We start from the raw sequence: 19001 nt of genomic DNA, 5'->3' as shown, positions 1-19001 counted from the left end.
CTTGCAGAATGTGCCCTTTGGAGATGTAAAGTATTACATATGTCTGAGTGGGGTTTTTTTTGTTTGTGTGTTTTTTAAAAAGCTAAAGTGGATAGAGAGAAATACTGTTAACTGATGGTACATGGAGGGGATTATAATCAATGTAATGAAACAAGGTATGTGATGTGTTGAATGTAAAACTGATGATATATGCCCTGTCATCAAACTTTCATTCAATCCACAATAAAAACCTTAAAAAAACAAAACAAAAAACATAATCAATGCATTCCCAGCATTCCTAGAATCACTTGGGAAGACAAGGTCAACAATGCAGGCCACATGAACCAAGTCTCCACTTTGTGGTCTGATCATGAATAACACACAATTTTATCTCAACTCGTCCATTAGTTAGTTTTATATTTTCCAGACCCTTTTAATAACTTGGAAAGCAAAGTAATTACAGTAGTTCAGAATGTAACTTCTTTCTTTTTTTTCTAGGAGATAGATTCTGACAGACATATATACTTGTTTTTCCAAAATTTAATATGGGGACTAATACAGACCCTGGGGTCCTGGCGTGGTGCTGCAGGATAAACACCGGACCACAGGGTCGGTTCAAACCACAAGGTTGGAAGTTCAATCTCATTAGCCGCTCCTTGGAAACCCGATACAGGGTTGCTATGAGACAGAAGTGACTAGACGGCGTTTAACAACAATACAGGCCCAGGATGAATTTTGTATGTATGTGTGTTTTAGTCAATCTGACATGCAATGCAAAAGACAAAAGTTCATTTTTCAGAAAGCTGAATGTATTTAACTTAAAGGACAGCCATACCTTGAAGATTCTGTGAGTTCCATAGGCTCCCATAATAAAGCAAATTATCAAAACAATTTTTCATTTCCCAGTGCCTATTAGATTTATGTTCACACGATCCTACAGTCTACTAAGTGTACAACAGAGTCTTAGTGTGGCACTGCAGGATAAGCCCTGGACAGCAAGTAAGGCTTGAACAAGGTCGGTGGTTCTAACTCACTAGTCACTCCTTGGAAACCAGCAGCATTGTGGAAAAGTTTGAAACATTGTGAGAATTACCAAAATGTGGCATAGACATGGAGTGAAAATAAAAACAGCATCGATAAGACTTGTTCAACACAGAATTATCACAAACCTTCAATTTTTTTTTTTTTAAAGCAGTATTTACAAAGAACACTACAGTGAAGGGATAAAACGAGGTAAGCCTCTGTTTTTCCTTTATTCTCAAATGATGTCCTTCCTTTGTATATGTGTGTTAAAACAAAATGATGCTGGTGACGATGGATTTTTCTAACATCCTAATTTAGCAAAATGAAGCTGGCCATCTCTATAGGGAACACAAATAATGGAAAAAATTTACTATTCATAAAGCAAAAATTTTATAAAATATTGATGCTCTGAGGAGAAAAAGATTTTTAACGAGAGTTAGCCCTAGGGCACATAATGCCAACCCTCACATTCCACAAACTTTTATTTAAATGAAAATAGTTCCAACAAGAGCAAACTTTTCTACTTTCTAGGAAAAGCTTACCAGTGTCCTTCCTTATGTTTGTTCTACTTTTCAACTCTTCTAAAATTGTTTCTGCTAGCTGTTAAATGAAATGACTAGGCTATAGTGCAAGCTATTTTCACAGACTTTAAAATCAGAATACGAAGGTAGAAGGAAATAACAAGGTACTCTAGAATCCCTAGACTGGTAAAGATGAAATTGTGTGTAAAAAAAATAAATGAATGAATGAAAGTACAAACTTAATGTACAGAAGGTCTGTACATTGTTAAATGAATTCCGTTACTCATTGTCAATTGTGAGCTGGTTAAATAGGGTTCAACATGGAAACATTTTCCACAGAAACTCTGATAGAGCTGGTTTCCAAGCAGCCTACAAGGGCCTATTAATCTAGATGCAAAATATCTCTCTTGTCAACATTTCAATGACTCAATTTAGAGGTAAGAAAAGAGACTCGATTCTCCACCTATAAATAAAAACAATTCCTTTTACAGGCAGTCCCCAGATTACAAATAAATTTCATTCCTAAATTTGTTATTAAGCCTAACCTATATGTAAATTGAAAGTTTCATATATGTCAGTCAAATGTTTCTCGTTTTTTTTTTTTTGTTTTTTTTTGCTTAAAAAATTAATAATAATGAAACACTTCCAGAAACACCAAAACATCTTGAACATTAAACAGTAGTGATGTTTCATGCGTATTACAAAGTAGCACCTCTTATAATGAACTATTTGCATATACCTTGAACTTTTTTAATAATAGACTTCACAGGGGTTGGATCATATGTGTATAACCCAAGGGCAGCCTGTACTACTTTGATGGTGACATAAAACCAAGTACCTCACTAAATTGTTCCTGCTCTTCCTAAGGACACAGGCCAGGATTCCAAAGCTTAGCTCCTCTTAGCTGACTCCCATTATACATAGATCCTAAGACAGGATGGTTCTAAAAATGTTGTGGCAAATAATGCATTTCACCCTGGATTCCCAAGGATTCTGCAGACTGTTCACAAAATATTTTTATTTGCACAAGAACATTTTTGCTGCACACTCCCTAACCTTTCTATTTTCTAGACCATGGTCTTAGAGAGACTTGTTTTCTGTATTACAGAACACCAGCGGCATTATAACCCAGATGCAAAACTGGTTAAATTGTGCCTTAGTGGTGGTGGTTATGTGCTGTGGAGTCAGTTCTGACTCATAGTGACCCTGTATAGGGTTTCCAAGGTTGTAAATCTTTACAAGAGCTGTAAGCCTCATTTTTCTCCTTTGGAGCAGCTGGTAGATTCGAACTGCCAACCTTGCAGTGAGCTGTCCAACTTGTAACCCACTACACTACCAGGGTTCATTGTTGTTAAGTGCTGTCGAGTTGGTTCCAACTCTTAGAGACTCCATATAGGGTTTACAAGGAGCAGCTGGTGAGTTTGAACTGCTGATCTTGTGGTTCAAACTGACCTTGAGTTCGAGTGCTTACCCTATGGTGCCACACCAGGACTCCTTAAGCCAAATCAAATCTCAGGTCCTAATGCATTCAACTTGATCTTGGCAAGTCAATTCTGACAGTAATTATTGCATCTGCCTACATATTCCTGGAATAAAGACTCACAACCTCATCTTTTCCACCCTTTTTGTGAAGCTGCACACTATTCCTTTATTCAACTGCAAATGCTCAATGAGAAAAGAAGGCTTCATTTACATTACTACCATGGCTATGGTCTTACCATGTTTTTTGCTGTGGTTAAGTATAACGACCCTGTACAGGGTTTCTGAGGAGAGGCTGGTGAGCTTTTTAAAAGACCAACCTTGCAGTTCAAACCAACTTTGCAGTCCAGCACATTAACTACAGCGCCGCACCAAGACTCATATATGGTCTTGTCATGAGGCACATAATGTTAAAGATTTTGCTCAAGTAAGTAAAACTCAATCAGTAAATAGCATGGTAACTTGTGCTTTCATCAATGGCTGTTGTTGCTGTTGTGAAGTGCCATCAGTTCAGTTCCGACTCATAGCGACCCTGTGTAGGGTTTCCAAGCAGTGGCTGGTGAGTTTGAGCCACTGATTTTGTGGTTCAAATTGTGCAATGCAGTCCAGTTCTTTATCCCACAGCACCACACCAGGACTCGTCAACAAATACACAGCATAACCATTTTGTCCTCATTCATCTGCTACATATGGCTTATCCTAACCACCACCAATTTTCCACTGTCCCTGCTACTTACTAACTTTATTCAGAACATCAGGGCATTTGAGTACACTTGGGACATACAATGTAATTATTACAAGGCAATCAAAATGGCAGGGCTTAAAAGGGACAAAATTGTACTTGAACATTATGAACTACTATTCTTTTAAGACTTACACTTATAATGTCTCTTTGAGTTTGTCAGCTGGTTGGTTGAAAAGGGACATTGTTTTGTAAATGAGGAAATACAAGTATTTCAGGTTCCAATCTTAAGGTTACAATGCTAAATGGGGTCTTGGTTCTTGCTCAGACCCTCAGTATAAAGGCAAGATTCCCATGGGCACTCAAGGACCATTGGATGGAGATTCTCTCCCACAGTACTGAATGTGTGGAAATATACCTGGGTGACGCTAAGAACTCAAACTCCAGGATAATTACAGCACAGACAGAAAAACCTATTTGTTAATAGAAGGCCCCAGGAGCATCAGAATGGCAAGCTCTGCTAAAACAAGCAGACTGATCATTTTGAGAGGAAACTAGATAAACTTCAGCGAATTTGCATTGCAGTTCATTTCACAGAAATGACTTCATGGCTTCAGGAGTCCCATGTGAAATGATAAATACCAGCACCACAAATTTAAGCTTATTTTTAAGCAGACTAAAAGATAATGAACTAATCACTGAACCATCATGTCTTCACGCACACCTGCATCAGGCTCGATTTGCTTATTTCACAGGCTGCCAATTACATTACTAAAAACGATCACATGTTCCATGAGGGGGGTGATGGAGAATTCTGCTAGATAATGAATATACAGAATGGATGGGAGGTTTAAAATGAACACCCAGAGTTACAAATTTTAAGAAAACTAAGCAGTATGGACCACAATTATATGGGAGAAATTCTGTGCCAACTAATAGTTGTACCCGGTTACTATAATGAACCTCTTTCATAAGTCGAAAGTTGTTCTTAAATCTAGTCTCGCATTAGTATTTTTAATAGTCCTGAGGCCAAGTAAGGACAAAACTACCTTGCCAAATTTTAGTTGGAAACATTATGCCAAGTCAAGATTAAACTGTTGGAGCAATATGCTGTCATAGGCCCTAAGTGAACAATGATTTCAGATAATGCCCCAACCATCGTTACAAATATATCAGAGTAACCCTTCCCAGAAATCCTGGACTAACTCAAATCTATCTTCATTAGTAATAGTAGCTAACATTGTATGCGGTGTGCCAAGCACTGACCTCACAGCTATATGATTAGTATTTAGCTCTAACAACACTTTCAGTTGGGTTCCATTCTTAACCTCATTTTCCAGTTAAGGAATCTAAGGCTTGCTGAATTTGCAGAGTTAATACATCATGAAGCTTGGATTTGAATGGACTTTTGACCCAAGAGCTGTTTCTAACTACTAGTATATATTCCTATCTTCCAAAAAAGTAAGGTTGGTACGCAGATAAACTAGAACCTGTGCCAATCCAAAAGTAGAATGAAAGGTCATCAGAAGTCAGCTGACTTTTGTTTCCCATCAACTGACACTAGGTTTGTGAATCTGGAAAAGGTTATATACAGTGAAGGAGCTAGGGTAGCGTAGTGGTTATGAATCGGGCTGAGAACCGAAAGGTCAGCAGTTTGAAACTACCAGCTGCTCCACGGGAGAAAAGAGGAGGCTTTCTGCTCCCGTAAAGATTTACAGCCTCAGAAACCCTGTTCAGGGTCACTATGGGATGGAACCGACTCTACGGCACATAACAACAACAACATATAAAGAGAAAACTGTGAGAACCAGAACTCAACGGGCTGCCTTGTTCTTCTGGCCGCCCAAGTTTCCCACCTTTAACAGCAAGCAGTCTTATGTTTCTATTGCTCGTCTGAGTGAAAAATATTCATATTTTCCTTCTTCGACGGTTTTCCACCTTCCACAAGTTCCTGCTTTTGCAGGCTTACAGTATGAGACTATTCTAGTCTTGTGATTACTGTACTGTTTATAGAGGATCACACATGTCCATATAATGACAAAAACAAGTGGTAGTGGTGGCTGTATGGCATGGAGTCATTTCTGGTTCATAGTGACCCTTGTACAGCATTTCTGAGGCTGTAAAGCTTTACTGGAGCAGTAAGTTTCATCTTTCTCCTATGGAGCAGCTAGCAGTTTCGAACTATTAACCTTTTGGCTAGCAGCTCAGCTCGTAATCCACTACACTACCAGAGCTCCTTAAAGCTGACTAGGAATATAATTTTAGATAACCAGAGTCCTAGTCTAGTAGCCTTCGGAGCTCTGGTAGCGTAGTGGTTACGAATCGGTCTGCGAATCTCAAGGTCAGCAGTTTGAAGCTACCAGCTGTTCCGCAGGAGAAAGATGAGGCTTTCTGCTTCCGTAAAGATGTACAGCCTCGGAAACCCTGCACAGAGTCGCTGAGTCGGAACCTACTCCACAGCACATAACCAACCAACCAAGTCCAGTAGCCTTAATGAGAGGCAGGTCATACATGGGCCTTCCTTAGTTTGTCAATATTTTTTTTATCTTAAGAGGGTATCTTAGACTGAACTGAGTCCCCCAAAAATGTGTGTCAACTTAGCTGGGCCATAATTCTAAGGGTTTGGCGATTCTGTAACCATGTGACCTAATGTGATTAATCAGTTGTAAGGGGACTGAGGTAGAATGTAACCTCCTTACTCAGATCACAGTCCTGATTCTATGTAAGGGGAGTTTCCCAGGGGTATGGCCTATATCCCCTTTCAACTTACATGAGTTAAAAAGAAAGGAAACTAATAGCGGCGAAGGGAGACCTCAGTAGCACCATGACAGAAAGCCAGAAGTATGTGCTTTGAACTATGGTCCCTATGCTGAGAAATCTCCTGGACCCGGAGGACGATGGATGCCAGGACACATGGGGATCTCCAAGGAACACAGGGCCCCAGGTATTGAAAGGAGACAGGACCTTCTCCCCGAACTGTGAGTGGGGAAAGCAAGCCTTCCCCTGATTTCAGACTGCCAGCCTCCTAAACCATGGGAGAATCCATTTTTTAAAGTCCTCCACTGGACTCCACTGGTGGTATCTCAGTTGCAGCAGCACTGTTGTTGTTATGTGCTGTGGTTGTTATGTGCCGTGGAGTCGATTCTGACTCATAGCAACCCTGTACAGGGTTTCCGAGGCTGTAAATCTTTACGGGAGCAGAAAGCCTCATCTTTCTCCCGTGGAACAGCTGGTAATTTCGAACTGCTGACCCTGAGGATAGCAGCCCGATTCGTAACCACTACGCTACCACAGCTCCTTTGCAGCAGCATTAGAGAACTAAAATAGGGAACGTTTGTCAGAATGAAATACACGAAGAAGACAGGAAGTGTGTTCTAAAGAGAGGTGACTCCAATGAGCCCTCCAGTTGAGGACTCACCGTGTACTGTGGTAAGCTCTTGACCAAATGGCTCTAAACTTACGGGTTAAGGTGCTCAAACTGAAATCATTTTGTACTGACCATAGATACTGACCATAGATACAGGATAGTTAGCTACTTACAATCTGTAAATCTAACACTCTGACTGCTGCAATTGCACAAAACTATTCAATACCCCTTAGTTAGTGTTTATAGAATTCCTGTTGGACGGCTTACATGAATTTCCTGAATGCAGTAAAAGTAGCCTAGACCAGAGCTCTCAACAACTACAACAAGCTCAAAGCTATTCCTTTGAATCTATCTCCAGTTACTCTATCCTTGACTTGTACAGCAAAACGGAACAAGTTCACTTCCTGTTTAATAAAAGAAACTTTACCCATTCCTACTTGCTTCATGAGAGTTTAAACAATAGCTATGCCATCTAGACAAATTTTAAAAAAGAGAGAAACTCATCTTTCTCCAGGGATTAAACTACTAAAGACACTGAAGATACAAAAGAAAAAACCCTTGCATTTCAATAGAACTAGCTTTATTTATTTATTTACTTTTTTTTTTTTTTTTTTCTTTTTCCAAACAAAAGCAAACGCAGATGTGTACCAAGGGGTTGGCATGGCAGCCGTTTTGTTATAACGAAAGCAGCCGTTTTGTTATAAATGGTAACAGTGTAGTCAGAGAAAAATAGTAATTCTGGTGCTGCCTGTGTGAGTAGACTAGAGGTGTAAGGTAACTGAAGGAAGAAGGCGCTCTGCCAAGCCATCAGGGTGAACACAGAAAAGACCACCAGATGCTGCTTCCAGAGAACTCGGAGAACTGGCATCAACTCACAGTCTTCTCGTTTTCTCCATTTTCTATGATCTTCCTCTTCTTTTCATCTGTCTTCTTCTTGAAGATGTGATTCCGGTAGAACTGAAGTTCTCTGATGCTTTCACTAATGTCATCAAGGGCCCTAAAAGCAAGCAGACTGTGTTGGATAAAAGATTCAACAGCAGAGGACATGACAGTCATCTTAGGAAAAGCGCCTCCGTGTGAGTGACTGAGGACCAGAGGGCACTACTGTAAATGCCACCATCTGGCATCCCCGAGAAAGGGGGCATGTCAGGAAAACACATCTCTTTTCAGCGTTTTTGTTCATTTAAAAAAAAACACCTTTATAAATAATAGCAGACAAAAAAAGACTCCCAAAATTCTTCCAATGGGGGTGAGGGGTAAAAAAGGTTATAAGGTCAAGTAAATATAGGAAAAACTAGATTAAGCATTTCTTTTGGAGGGTTCTTTGTAAAGCATTTAATATACTGATGTGCACTGTGAATTCCCAGGAGGAGGGTATACTATATGCACACAGTATTTCTAAAACTTAACTGACCTCATTTGTAGAATACTTATTAACAGTTCATGGATCACAGCCTAGGAAATACTGAGCAATATTTAATGACAGCCCTGAACAAAATATACTGACATACTGGAACATAATTCATGTCTCAGTCATCATAATAAACATCAATGATCAGACAGGACCTAACCATAAAAAAGGCGCTACCTCCTCTAGCGTGGTGATTTGTGCTATTCCCAGTGGCAGCCTGCCTCCATCTAACAGACTTTCTTCTCCTCTAACATGCTGGTTCTCATCTGGTGTAGGCTGAGAAACCAGGTAAGCAGTGTGCAAGGAAATCAATAAGCTCTAAATGATGGGCCAGGGGCCTGTTCTAGAAACTATATCGCACCAACTTTAGTGCAAAAGTTTTATGACAGTTACTTCTGTGGTAAGGCAACAATTCTGTTTTCTTCTCAGGTTCTGGATATATGTATGGTGTAGCAATGAAACTGTCAGAAACACAGCCTCTGGTTAAATAAAAGATAAGTAGCGCTGTGGGACAATACGCTGGACCACAGGTTGAGTTGAACTTCAATGCAAGGTCAGCGGTTCAAATTCAACAGCTGCTCCCCAAAAACCCTATACAGGGTCGCTAGGAGTCAGATCCGACTCAATAATACTTAACAACTACCACCTCTTGACATAATACTGAAATCCAAAGGACATCTGAGAACCCAAAGCAGTTTAATAAACTAACTGGTTTTAAAGTGAAGCTATTCATAGTCATTCATATTTCATTTGGTGTGACTATCCACATGTTTGCTGTGGATGTTAGTTACAGCCCTTCCTCAGCCTTGTTGGGTGTTACTTCCAAAATGTTCTCAAGGTATACTATGGCCTTTCTAAAATCTGGGAAATTCTGAATTCCTAGACACATCAAGTCCAGTTGTTTCAGATTAGGTATTATTGTGCTGAACTCCGGTTGTGGTGCTGTAAGATCAGCCCTGGACCAGCAGTTGGTATTACCACAAGGCCAGCAGTTCAAACCCACCAGCTGTTCCTCAGAATATCCATAGAGTCACTATAAGTAGGAATTGACTCGATAGCACTTCATAGCAAAATTGTGCTGCCATCCATGAAAACCAAAAACTAAACCCACCAGTATCAAGTCAGTTCCTACTTATAGTGACCCTATGTAGGGTTTCTGAGACTGTAAGCTTTAAGAACAGATACTCTTTTCTTTCTCCCTTAGAGTGGTTGGTGGGTTTGAACAGCCGACCTTGCACTTGGCAGCCCCAATGCCTAACCCACAGAACCACCAACACACTTTACAGTCTATAAGAGCAATGGAAAAAAAAAAGAGAGAGAGATACAGTCCATTCGAATGTAAAATTGTTTAGAGTAGGGACTACGGCCTTTTCTGCTTGCCTGGAACTGTGCATGGTACACAGGAAGCCCACAGTTAAAGATGACCCAAATGCTTCCTTTAAAAGGAATTCACTTTATTCTTGTTCCCCTTGAACAAATACAAAATCAAAAAGAAAAGGAACCGAATTAGCACAGGTCACATGTTAATAAGATCTTTAAATTCCTTATGTACTTGTAACTAACCATGCAGCTCAAAAAAGAAAAAAAAGAAACAATCTAAAAAATGTAAATATGTTAAACTTAGGATAACAGTATTTTACTACTGTCCATAAAGTGTTCTTATTTTAAATGGCTACAAGCCATTGAATACTGGCCATTACTGAAAGAATTATATTTTGTTTCATCATACCTACAAACTTTCTAAAAGTTTTAAACCTTTAATAAAGATTACGTGATCCATACAAATATTAGAATGGAATACTGGAATCCTGATCAGAATTTCAGAGTCTTAGCAAAAGTTTTCTTTATGCCATTCAACCTTTATTTTTTTATTAAAGGAAAGGAGTGGACAAACATTCAGAAATCTGGGAATTATGTGCAATAGATTGCAAGTGCTCAGCAAGAGCCAAAACATACCTGTGAGAAGCAGCCTTCTTTGGTGCAAATTCATATTCTTCTGGATACCAGCGTCTATATACAGCAGAAATGGAACTCTCAAAGGAAACTGTTTCAAATACACTGAATAAATTACCTCCTTCAAATAACTTCTCAATACTGAAAAAGGCATTTGGGTGTGTCCAACAAGCTGCCTCTTCCCCTAGGGCTGTCTTCCACCCTTATCTCCTCATTCTACATTCTCTTTGAGCAGGCTCATCTACCCACCACCAGTGGCTAAAAGTCAAATCTGTAACTCCAGCCCAACTATCTTCCGAGTTTCTCTCATGAATATCCAACTGCATGTTGAACAACTCCACCTAAAAAATCCATCAGACAATACTAATTGCACATATGCAAAACCACATTCACGACCTTAAATACCCCTCCCCCCTCTACCCACCATATCCATCCTTCCGCCATGTCCCCCCTTTTTCTTTGAATAGTAACATTTCCGAACTAGAAACTCCACACTTTACAATTCTTTTTCCTCATCATCGCCCCCGCCCAATCAAGCATTTAATGACAAGCCAATTCACCCTCTTTGATATTTCATCTCCAGACCCCTTTCTTTACTGCCCAGCTGCTACTTCTCTAGCTCATTCTTCTCTCTCTTATCTCCTGAGCTTTTTCGTGCTATCTTTTAATATACATACTCTACACTGAGATCAAAATGATCTAATCTTATCACACATTCCTCAAAACTTTTCAAAGGAATCTCAAGGTAAAATTTAAGCTCTTTAGCATGGCATAGAGCCCTTTCCAACCCCATGCTCAGCACTCCAGCATTAATGAACTGCTTGTAGCTCCTGGAACTTGTTATGTTCCCATCTTCCTGCTGACTCACACCTTCAAACCTCTGCCCATTCCCTTTTTTTACTGGAGCGCTCTCCCTTCCCTTAAAAGCCTGAAAAACTTCCACTCATTCTTTAAGTCTCAAAAGCTAATTCGTATTTAAACCTTTCCTTGACTTGCCAGCACTCAAGTGCTCTTTCCCCTGTGCCCTCAATCTATTATATGGACCAGGTATCCCTCACAGACATCATCATGTATGCTTGGGATGGGAGTTCTTTATATATGTGCCACCCCACTAAACTGTAAGCTACCTAAGATCTTTTTTCTCTATATGGCCTCAGCACAAAGGCCCATGCCTGGCACTTACTAGAGGCCCAGTCAGTTTTCTGGATTAATGATATCTAAATAGAAGGTTTTCTGACATTGGTTCACTCAGTTCTTACCAGGTCCAGGAGAAATTAATATCCAAGTGAGCACAGGATGAAGATATACACATATTTCATTCCCTCAACTCTAAGGTCTATTAGAGCATTTTCCACAAATTTTCAATTAAAACATGCTACACGAGGCAATTTAATGGATCCTAAATGTAACCCTTACCTGCACAGCTCTTTAACAGTGCTCACATCAATTATTCTATAATGAAGATGTTTCATGAACTGAGGCATGTATTTGTCAAGAAACTTCTTATCTGCATGAACTGAATTTCCTAGAAAGACACGAAGCATACTGCATCTGTGTATTTCTAGAAGTTAGTATACAACTGGGTATAAAAAAATCATATTTGAAATGGAGATGATTTTTTTTTTTTAAAGACAAGTCCTAAAAGCACCTCAAATTTTCTGCATCAGTTTGAGAACATCTGATTAGGTGGCCCAATGCAGACTTCTGAGTCTGCATTTAGTCAGTCTAGCTCATAATAAACTTGTAAACGGTCTCTCTATGGATTAAAGAATAAATCTACATCTTTCATGTGCTTAAATAATGCACAGATCTACTACTTGTTAGTTTTTGTCACACCAGATGCAAAAATTTCCTCCCAGTGTCAGGAAATTCACACAGCTGATATTAAAAATTTAACTGAATCACAAAAGCAGATGAGCCTTTATTTAAGATTCCAAATTTTTTTTTAACAAATCATATCCATATTCATATTTCCATACAATTATTCCTATTAAAAATATTAAATTTTAAATTAGTTTTAAAATAGACATCAATTAAATACAACATATGCTCTAGTACTTAATGCCAAAACATTTTTTTTTTTTACAAATGTTTAAGGGGAGGATTACCACATCAATTTACATATACAAATTCAAATACATCTCCAAGGAACATGAACTTCCCTCCTGACAATGGTAGTCCTTTCAAAACTGGACTGGTGTCTTTTTAAAAGTCAATATCATTATGGTTTAAAGAAAAACAGGTGGACCATTTTAGATTAGCAGAACTAAAAAAACAAAATAACAAAGAGAAATGTGTGAACTTTGATTAAATGCTGGTTCAAAAATCTGTATAAGACATCTCAGGGAACTTGATATCCATGAAGGTAAAGATATCATAATTACATAAAAGAAGGAAGGTTCTTATTCTGAGGAGATGCTTGATGAAGTATTTAGGAACCAAGTATCAAGATGTCTGCAATTTACTTTCAAATGTTCAACAAAAAACAGGTAAGTAACACAAACATGGCACAAGGTTAACAATTTCTGATTCCAACTTTTCTGTACATGTGAACTTTTTTTCATAGTGAAAATATGGGGGAGTTATTTTTTATTGAGTTGGTCTCATGTTTTCAAAATCTCATGTCAGATTAATGGGCATTTTTCCAATATTCACATAATAAACATGAAAACTTGAACACAAAAGGAAGATGTATGGTACCAAATTAGGGTAAGCAGTAGACATGGATGACCTTTAGCTGGGCTTTCTGGAACTGCAGTCTCTGGCACCACTACAATAGCTGACTATCTATAAGGTATACATAGGATTGGATTTTACCTGCAAGTGGACAGAGCCCCGGAGGAGTCTGCTGTCGTACAAAGGACAGAAATTCATACTCTGCCTGCTGCAATGTCATTGTACTCTCCTTGACTGCCTTGGTAAGACCAGACTGCAAGAAAGAATCCCCGACCCCCCACCAGAAACATATGAAATCGGTTTTCAAAAGCATCCAGAAATGAAATTTCACTTCTAAAAGGGGCACATATAACCACAGATGGACCATTTTCAGAGCTCAAATCCAAACTGAAACTGCCATCTTTTGCAACCAATTTTTTTCTTAAAGCATCCAAGCCAAATCAGCTACCACTGATTGTTAAAAGCATTTCCACACAGTCAAAAATGATGGTGCTCCAAGTCCAAGGATATTAACCTCTGGGAAGAAGCAACTATTAACAGGAGGGTAGCATTTCCCCTTCTCTGAAAGGCTGATGTCTAACCTCATCCATAAGACTGACTTGAGCAATACTTGAGAATCCACAAGGCGTTCGCGACAGACTGAATGTAGGAGAGGGGGGAAAAAAGAGGACATTCAGGAGAAGCTGATCTCGAGAGGTCCCAGAGATGAAAAGTAAAGCAGCAAGTAGTTTCCCAGGCTTGCCAAGCAATCTTCCTCTAACCCTTTCTTAAATACCATCCAACAATGATACAGGATTCAGATGTGGGAGCAACAAGCTTGTTAGGATCCCCAAAGCAGCAATCCTGTTATTGGGTAATGTTACCTTCCCATGATGCTCCTTACACCAATCTGACATGCTGTCCAGTAACTCATCTGGCTGCTTTATAATCAGGTTAGGACCCTGTAAATGGGAAAGGCTGTCAGTCATCAAGAATCAACAGGAATAGCCTCACTGTCTGAGATAAAGTTTAAGCTGTTTATAAGATTAAGTATACTTGCTGGAGAAATTAAGAGGTGAGGGCACTCTGCTAACCATAAAAGTGGTCCTCATTTATTCCAGTACTATTTGAGACCATAGCAATTACAAATAATTTTTTTTTTTTTTAAGTTAAAAACCCAAAACACCTTATCAGGGAGATCACAAATCTCTATCAAGGGTTGACAAATTATAACCCTAGCCTGCAGCTGGTTTTTGTGTTTTATTGTTTTTTATGGCCAGCAAGTTAAGGACCGTTTCCACATTTTTAGAGGGCCATAAAAGAAAGACACATCACAGAGAGGTATGTGGCATTCAAAACAAATACTATCTGACTTATAGAAAAAGTCTGCTTTTTTTGTTGGTCCCAACAAAAGTCTACTCCAACTTGAAATTAGGAATACGCTCTCAAAAGTGTCAACTAACTTTACATCGCCCAGTGAAAAAAAGGTAATTGTGGCATAGTATAAATATAGTTTATATGTGTTAAAAAAAAGGAAGATGATACACACATACATACAAAATATCAAGAAAATATAACAATTTTGGTGAATAGAATAGGGTAGGGAAAAAACTGATAACTCATTAGTTATATATACATATATGTGTGTGTGTATGTTTATTGAAGTTATACTAATTTAAACATATTTTTAATTAAATACACACAAAAATTTTAAAGGCATTTAGTGAGATGGGGCTTCAAAAGTGGGGATTGTAGAAAAGTGGCCTTCAAATTCTCAGTCCATTGAATAGTGAAAACATTCTATGGAGAGTGTTTGGGGTAGCATCCAGCAGTAATAGTATTCCAACCTGTAATATTAGAGAAAAGCACATTGGGCTTATTTTCTGCTTATGTATGATGGGGATGATATTAACAAACTGCCTACCTTCATCCAAAGATGTTAAAAGGATAATAAAATTAAAGTCTTTGAACTCTGGAAGAAAAGTATAAATCCAAGGTGTCATAAATACTAAGTTGATAAAAAATGGTTTACAATCATTGAACGGAATGATGAAAACATCACCATTCATACTGTGACATTGTGGATGACAAGGTATGATGACAGACAAGTGTCATACTGAAATATGTCTGACCGCTGACAACAGAAAGAAGTTTTAGCAAATGAAGAAAACTGGTAATGTTCAAAATTTCAGTGGGGAAGCCAAAGATTTTCTCTGATAACATAAAAATAGCACTAGCTCCCTGACACTCAGGTGCCAGTATCTTCTAATTTTTCTTTCCTTTTTTTTTAAACAACCCTTATCCTCATCTGATTTTTGCCTATTTACAAATGTTGCACTCATCTGCAACTGTATGAATGAATACACACCCAAATTTCCTCCAGGGTACCTATCAACTAATTGGTCCATTAAACTGTCAGTATTTCACCTTATATCAACAGTCTAAGGGAAAAACTCTTCTTCAGTCAAGGGTAAGTAGAGCTGGTAAAATAAACACACTTCTCTTCACTATTTATCTCCAGTAAATTCCCAGTGATAGAAAACACACACACAACTAAACGTAAAACTCAGAGCTTTATTTATATAAAGTTCAACAACTTAACAACCTAGTTGTTCTGATTAAAAATACAAAGTCTCATGATTTGCCTTCAACTGATAGGCTGATATATGAGGAAGATACAGCTAGTACCCCAAGAATAGGTGGTATTTCATCTATAAACACCTTCCCCCACGTTTCCCTACCCAAGAAAGGAAATGGAAATTTTAACTTTAGATTAATGAACTTTATCAAGGGTCAAGAACAATCTCAATCTGAGAATTTAAAAACAAAAAAACTCTTTTCCATATGCATCTCTATTTTGCTCTTATTTTAGAGTTTCTTGATGGCTTCAGAATACTGCTAACAATACAAAACAGAGTTATTCAAGGTCGGCGATTTCACCTCTTACCAATCACATGATGTCACATACTTATTAAATGCTTCATGAGTGGTTGAAACATAACAGGTATTTTTTATTTGTTTTGCTTAATGTTCCAGTTAACAGCATGTAAAAACCTTAAACATGCCCCATATGTCAACAAGAGCACATTTTATGAACCAAAACCAAATCTAGCTCACTGCCACTGATTCAGAGCAATTATATAGGACTGAGAAGAACTGTCCCCACAGGGTTTCCCAGGCTGCAAATCGTTACAGGCGCAAACTTCCTCATCTTACTCTCACAGAGTTACTGGTGGGCTTACACTGCAAACCTTGTGGTTAGCAGCCCAACATTTAACCCACTGGGCCACCAGGGCGTTGGTGCATCTACAAATATTCTGAAATCTCTTTATGTCATTATTATTGTTAAGTGCTGTCAAATCTGACTCAAAGCAACTCTGTATAGGATTTCTGAGGTGCGGCTGGTGAGCTTGAACTGCTGACCTTGGCGGTTCAAACCAACTTTGCAGTCCAGTACTTATCCTAGTTGAAAAAGTAGGAATTAGATATCAAATTAAGGTTATGATGTTATTAAGAGGCAAACTTTGAAAGAGTCACCAATTCTAGCAGGACAACACAGCTTAGTGGTAGGAGCACTTGATTCAGACTGCTACGATTCAATTACCAGCTCCCCCTCAACGACTAGCAAGGTGGTCTTGCGCAAACTACCCAATCAATGCCTATGCAAAAAATATATCATCTATAAAATGGACGTTATAACAGTACCTGTTGTTGTATCGTTTCTGCGAGAAGTTGTGAACTGCCGACCTCGCTGTTAGCAATCCAGTGCTTATCCTATAGCACCACCTTATACATAAGGACTCCTGGTAAGTCAGGCATCAGGCTGCTAACCACAAGGTCAGCTTTCAAACCCACCAGGCCCCACCAGCTGCTCCAAGGGAGAAAGTTGAGGCTATCTCCTCCCATAAAGTTTTATAATCTTAGAAACCCTATATAGATAGAATCACTGTAAGTTAGCTGCAACCCCATGGCAGAGGCTTTCACAAGATCTGAGGACTAAGAGTGAACACGTGCAAAACACTACCTGGTTCATAGGAAGCACTCCACTCAGTAAGTGATAGTATTTACAACTTTTTCCTATGGTTTATTTTAAAGCTGGCTAACTTGCAAGGCAGAATACTTTGATTCTATTGGCAGACCCACCATGAGTTACCATCTACCTTTGGACAGTAATCTACACGGACCTTAATTTTTATAGTTTTAAAATAAAGAGCTTGGGGGAAGGAGTGATCTTTAAAATTCCAATCAGCCCTAAACAGTCTGTGACATGTATCACTTACTTCAGCCAAAATGTTGAGATCGTAGTCAGTTATCAGACAAGCCATCTCAATAATCTGATCCTTCTCAATGTCCAAACCGGTCATCTACAACAAAAATAAACAAACATCTATTACACACAAAATCATCTTTCTGGTCTTCTCCCCAAGTTCATTTAACAAGAACTCCCTTAAGTATAGTCAGTTAATTCACATTTCTGTAGCTAGAGTAGAAGAGACAATAAATACTGGTCATTTGGCAAATCCACCACACAAGAAACATGGGATCTTCTTTTATACAAGAAACATGGACCTTCATTTGATTAACAAACATTTACCAAGAACCTACAATTTGTCAGGCACCTTGATTCCACTGGGGGCAGATGCAAAGTATCTGTGGCGGTCACGCTCAGTTTTGGAAGAGTTAAGACCGTGTAGTTCGATAGCTACACTAAAGTTCACATATTAATTACACCACTTGATCTTCATTACAATCGGATGCAGAAAGCGCTATTACTATTCCCAGTTTAGACAGAAAAACCCCCCACAACAACTGAGGGTCAAAGTAAGAGGGGGAGCCCTTGTCATGAGTAATGGTAAACAAAATGGAACCAGAACCAGAACTGGGTTCTAGTCTCAAGTCAGGCAGCATGACCTTGAATGACTCGAACCCTCTCTGGGCCTCAGTCTCCTAGTTTATGAAATCAGTAAGGCTGAGTCATCTCTAGAGTCCGGTTTAGCTCTAACAACCTAGAGCCCTTTAAGGCTGGAAGGAGAGAAGTCAGAAGAGCCACTTTTCCCACCCCATGACACTAAATCCCGAGGGGCGAGCGTGTTACAGAGGCCCTCATCTGGGCGTGGGGGAACCATATGGACTCCTCCTTTCGAAATGAAACCCCCAATCCAGCACGGCCCCAAAACCCAAACGTCTCTTGCCTCCGGACTTGCCCCGTGACCCCACAGCTCAGCCCCGAGCCCCGCCGCTCTCCCGGGCAGGCTGGGCAAATGGGTCCCAAGCGCAAAACCTCACTCACCTCTCCGTATCCCCCGCCGACCTCACTCACCTCCAAGTCCACCCAGACCATCCGCTGAGCCATACTCTCCCCTGCCGCCATGGCTGCGCCACCTTCGCGGACACCCCGCACCCAGGACTGCCCGCTGCTCCCACCCACACCTCGCAACAGCTTGGAGCCCAAGGAGCTGCCTAGCATCACCCGGCACCAGCCGCCACGGCCCCAGCCTCTTAGCCGGAGCTGGCGCAGGCGCAATAGTCGCTAAACGTCGCAAACCCGCAGGGAGGCGGAGAAGTAAAAACCACAGTTCCCAGCAACCAATGCGCTGGCTCGCCCTGAACAATCGGGTTTAGCTGCCGAATGGGATGTTGGGACTTTGAGTCTAGCCTGGTGTTAAGCTCGGATTCCCCACCCCCGCCACGTGTTTTTCGGATGTTACTGGACGCTCTTGTTTTTTCACAAGTAAGTTGAATTGCTTCCAACAGTTTTTATTTCCTGAGTTTTGATTAGTTGTAAACCGCCTAGTTTAAAAATAACTTTTGCTTTAGCTGGTTGAAATGATCTTTCCTCCTGATTTCTAAGGAGCATTCTGGCTGTACTTCTTCAAACACAGATTTGCTTTCAAATAAATCGTTTCCTTTTTGCTGTCCCCCCCCCTTTTG

At 39.6% G+C, this 19001-nt stretch overlaps 1 protein-coding gene across 1 annotated transcript; it reads right to left on the bottom strand.

Moving 5' to 3' along the window:
- Positions 1–7838: 7838 nt before the first annotated feature.
- Positions 7839–18680, bottom strand: REXO2 (RNA exonuclease 2). The gene is made up of 7 exons (XM_006833839.1): positions 18391–18680; positions 17351–17434; positions 13955–14032; positions 13233–13344; positions 11832–11940; positions 10419–10472; positions 7839–8048 (listed from the first exon to the last, which is right to left on the bottom strand). Exons 1-7 carry the CDS (start codon positions 18535–18537, stop codon positions 7919–7921), a joined length of 714 nt encoding a protein of 237 aa, XP_006833902.1. The 5' UTR covers positions 18538–18680; the 3' UTR covers positions 7839–7918.
- Positions 18681–19001: the final 321 nt, after the last annotated feature.

Source organism: Chrysochloris asiatica, unplaced genomic scaffold, assembly GCF_000296735.1.
Source record: "Chrysochloris asiatica unplaced genomic scaffold, ChrAsi1.0 scaffold00008, whole genome shotgun sequence".
NCBI classification, from domain to species: domain Eukaryota; kingdom Metazoa; phylum Chordata; class Mammalia; order Afrosoricida; family Chrysochloridae; genus Chrysochloris; species Chrysochloris asiatica.
Note: the sequence above shows the minus strand (reverse complement) of the source record. Positions and strands in the feature narration are given on the sequence as shown.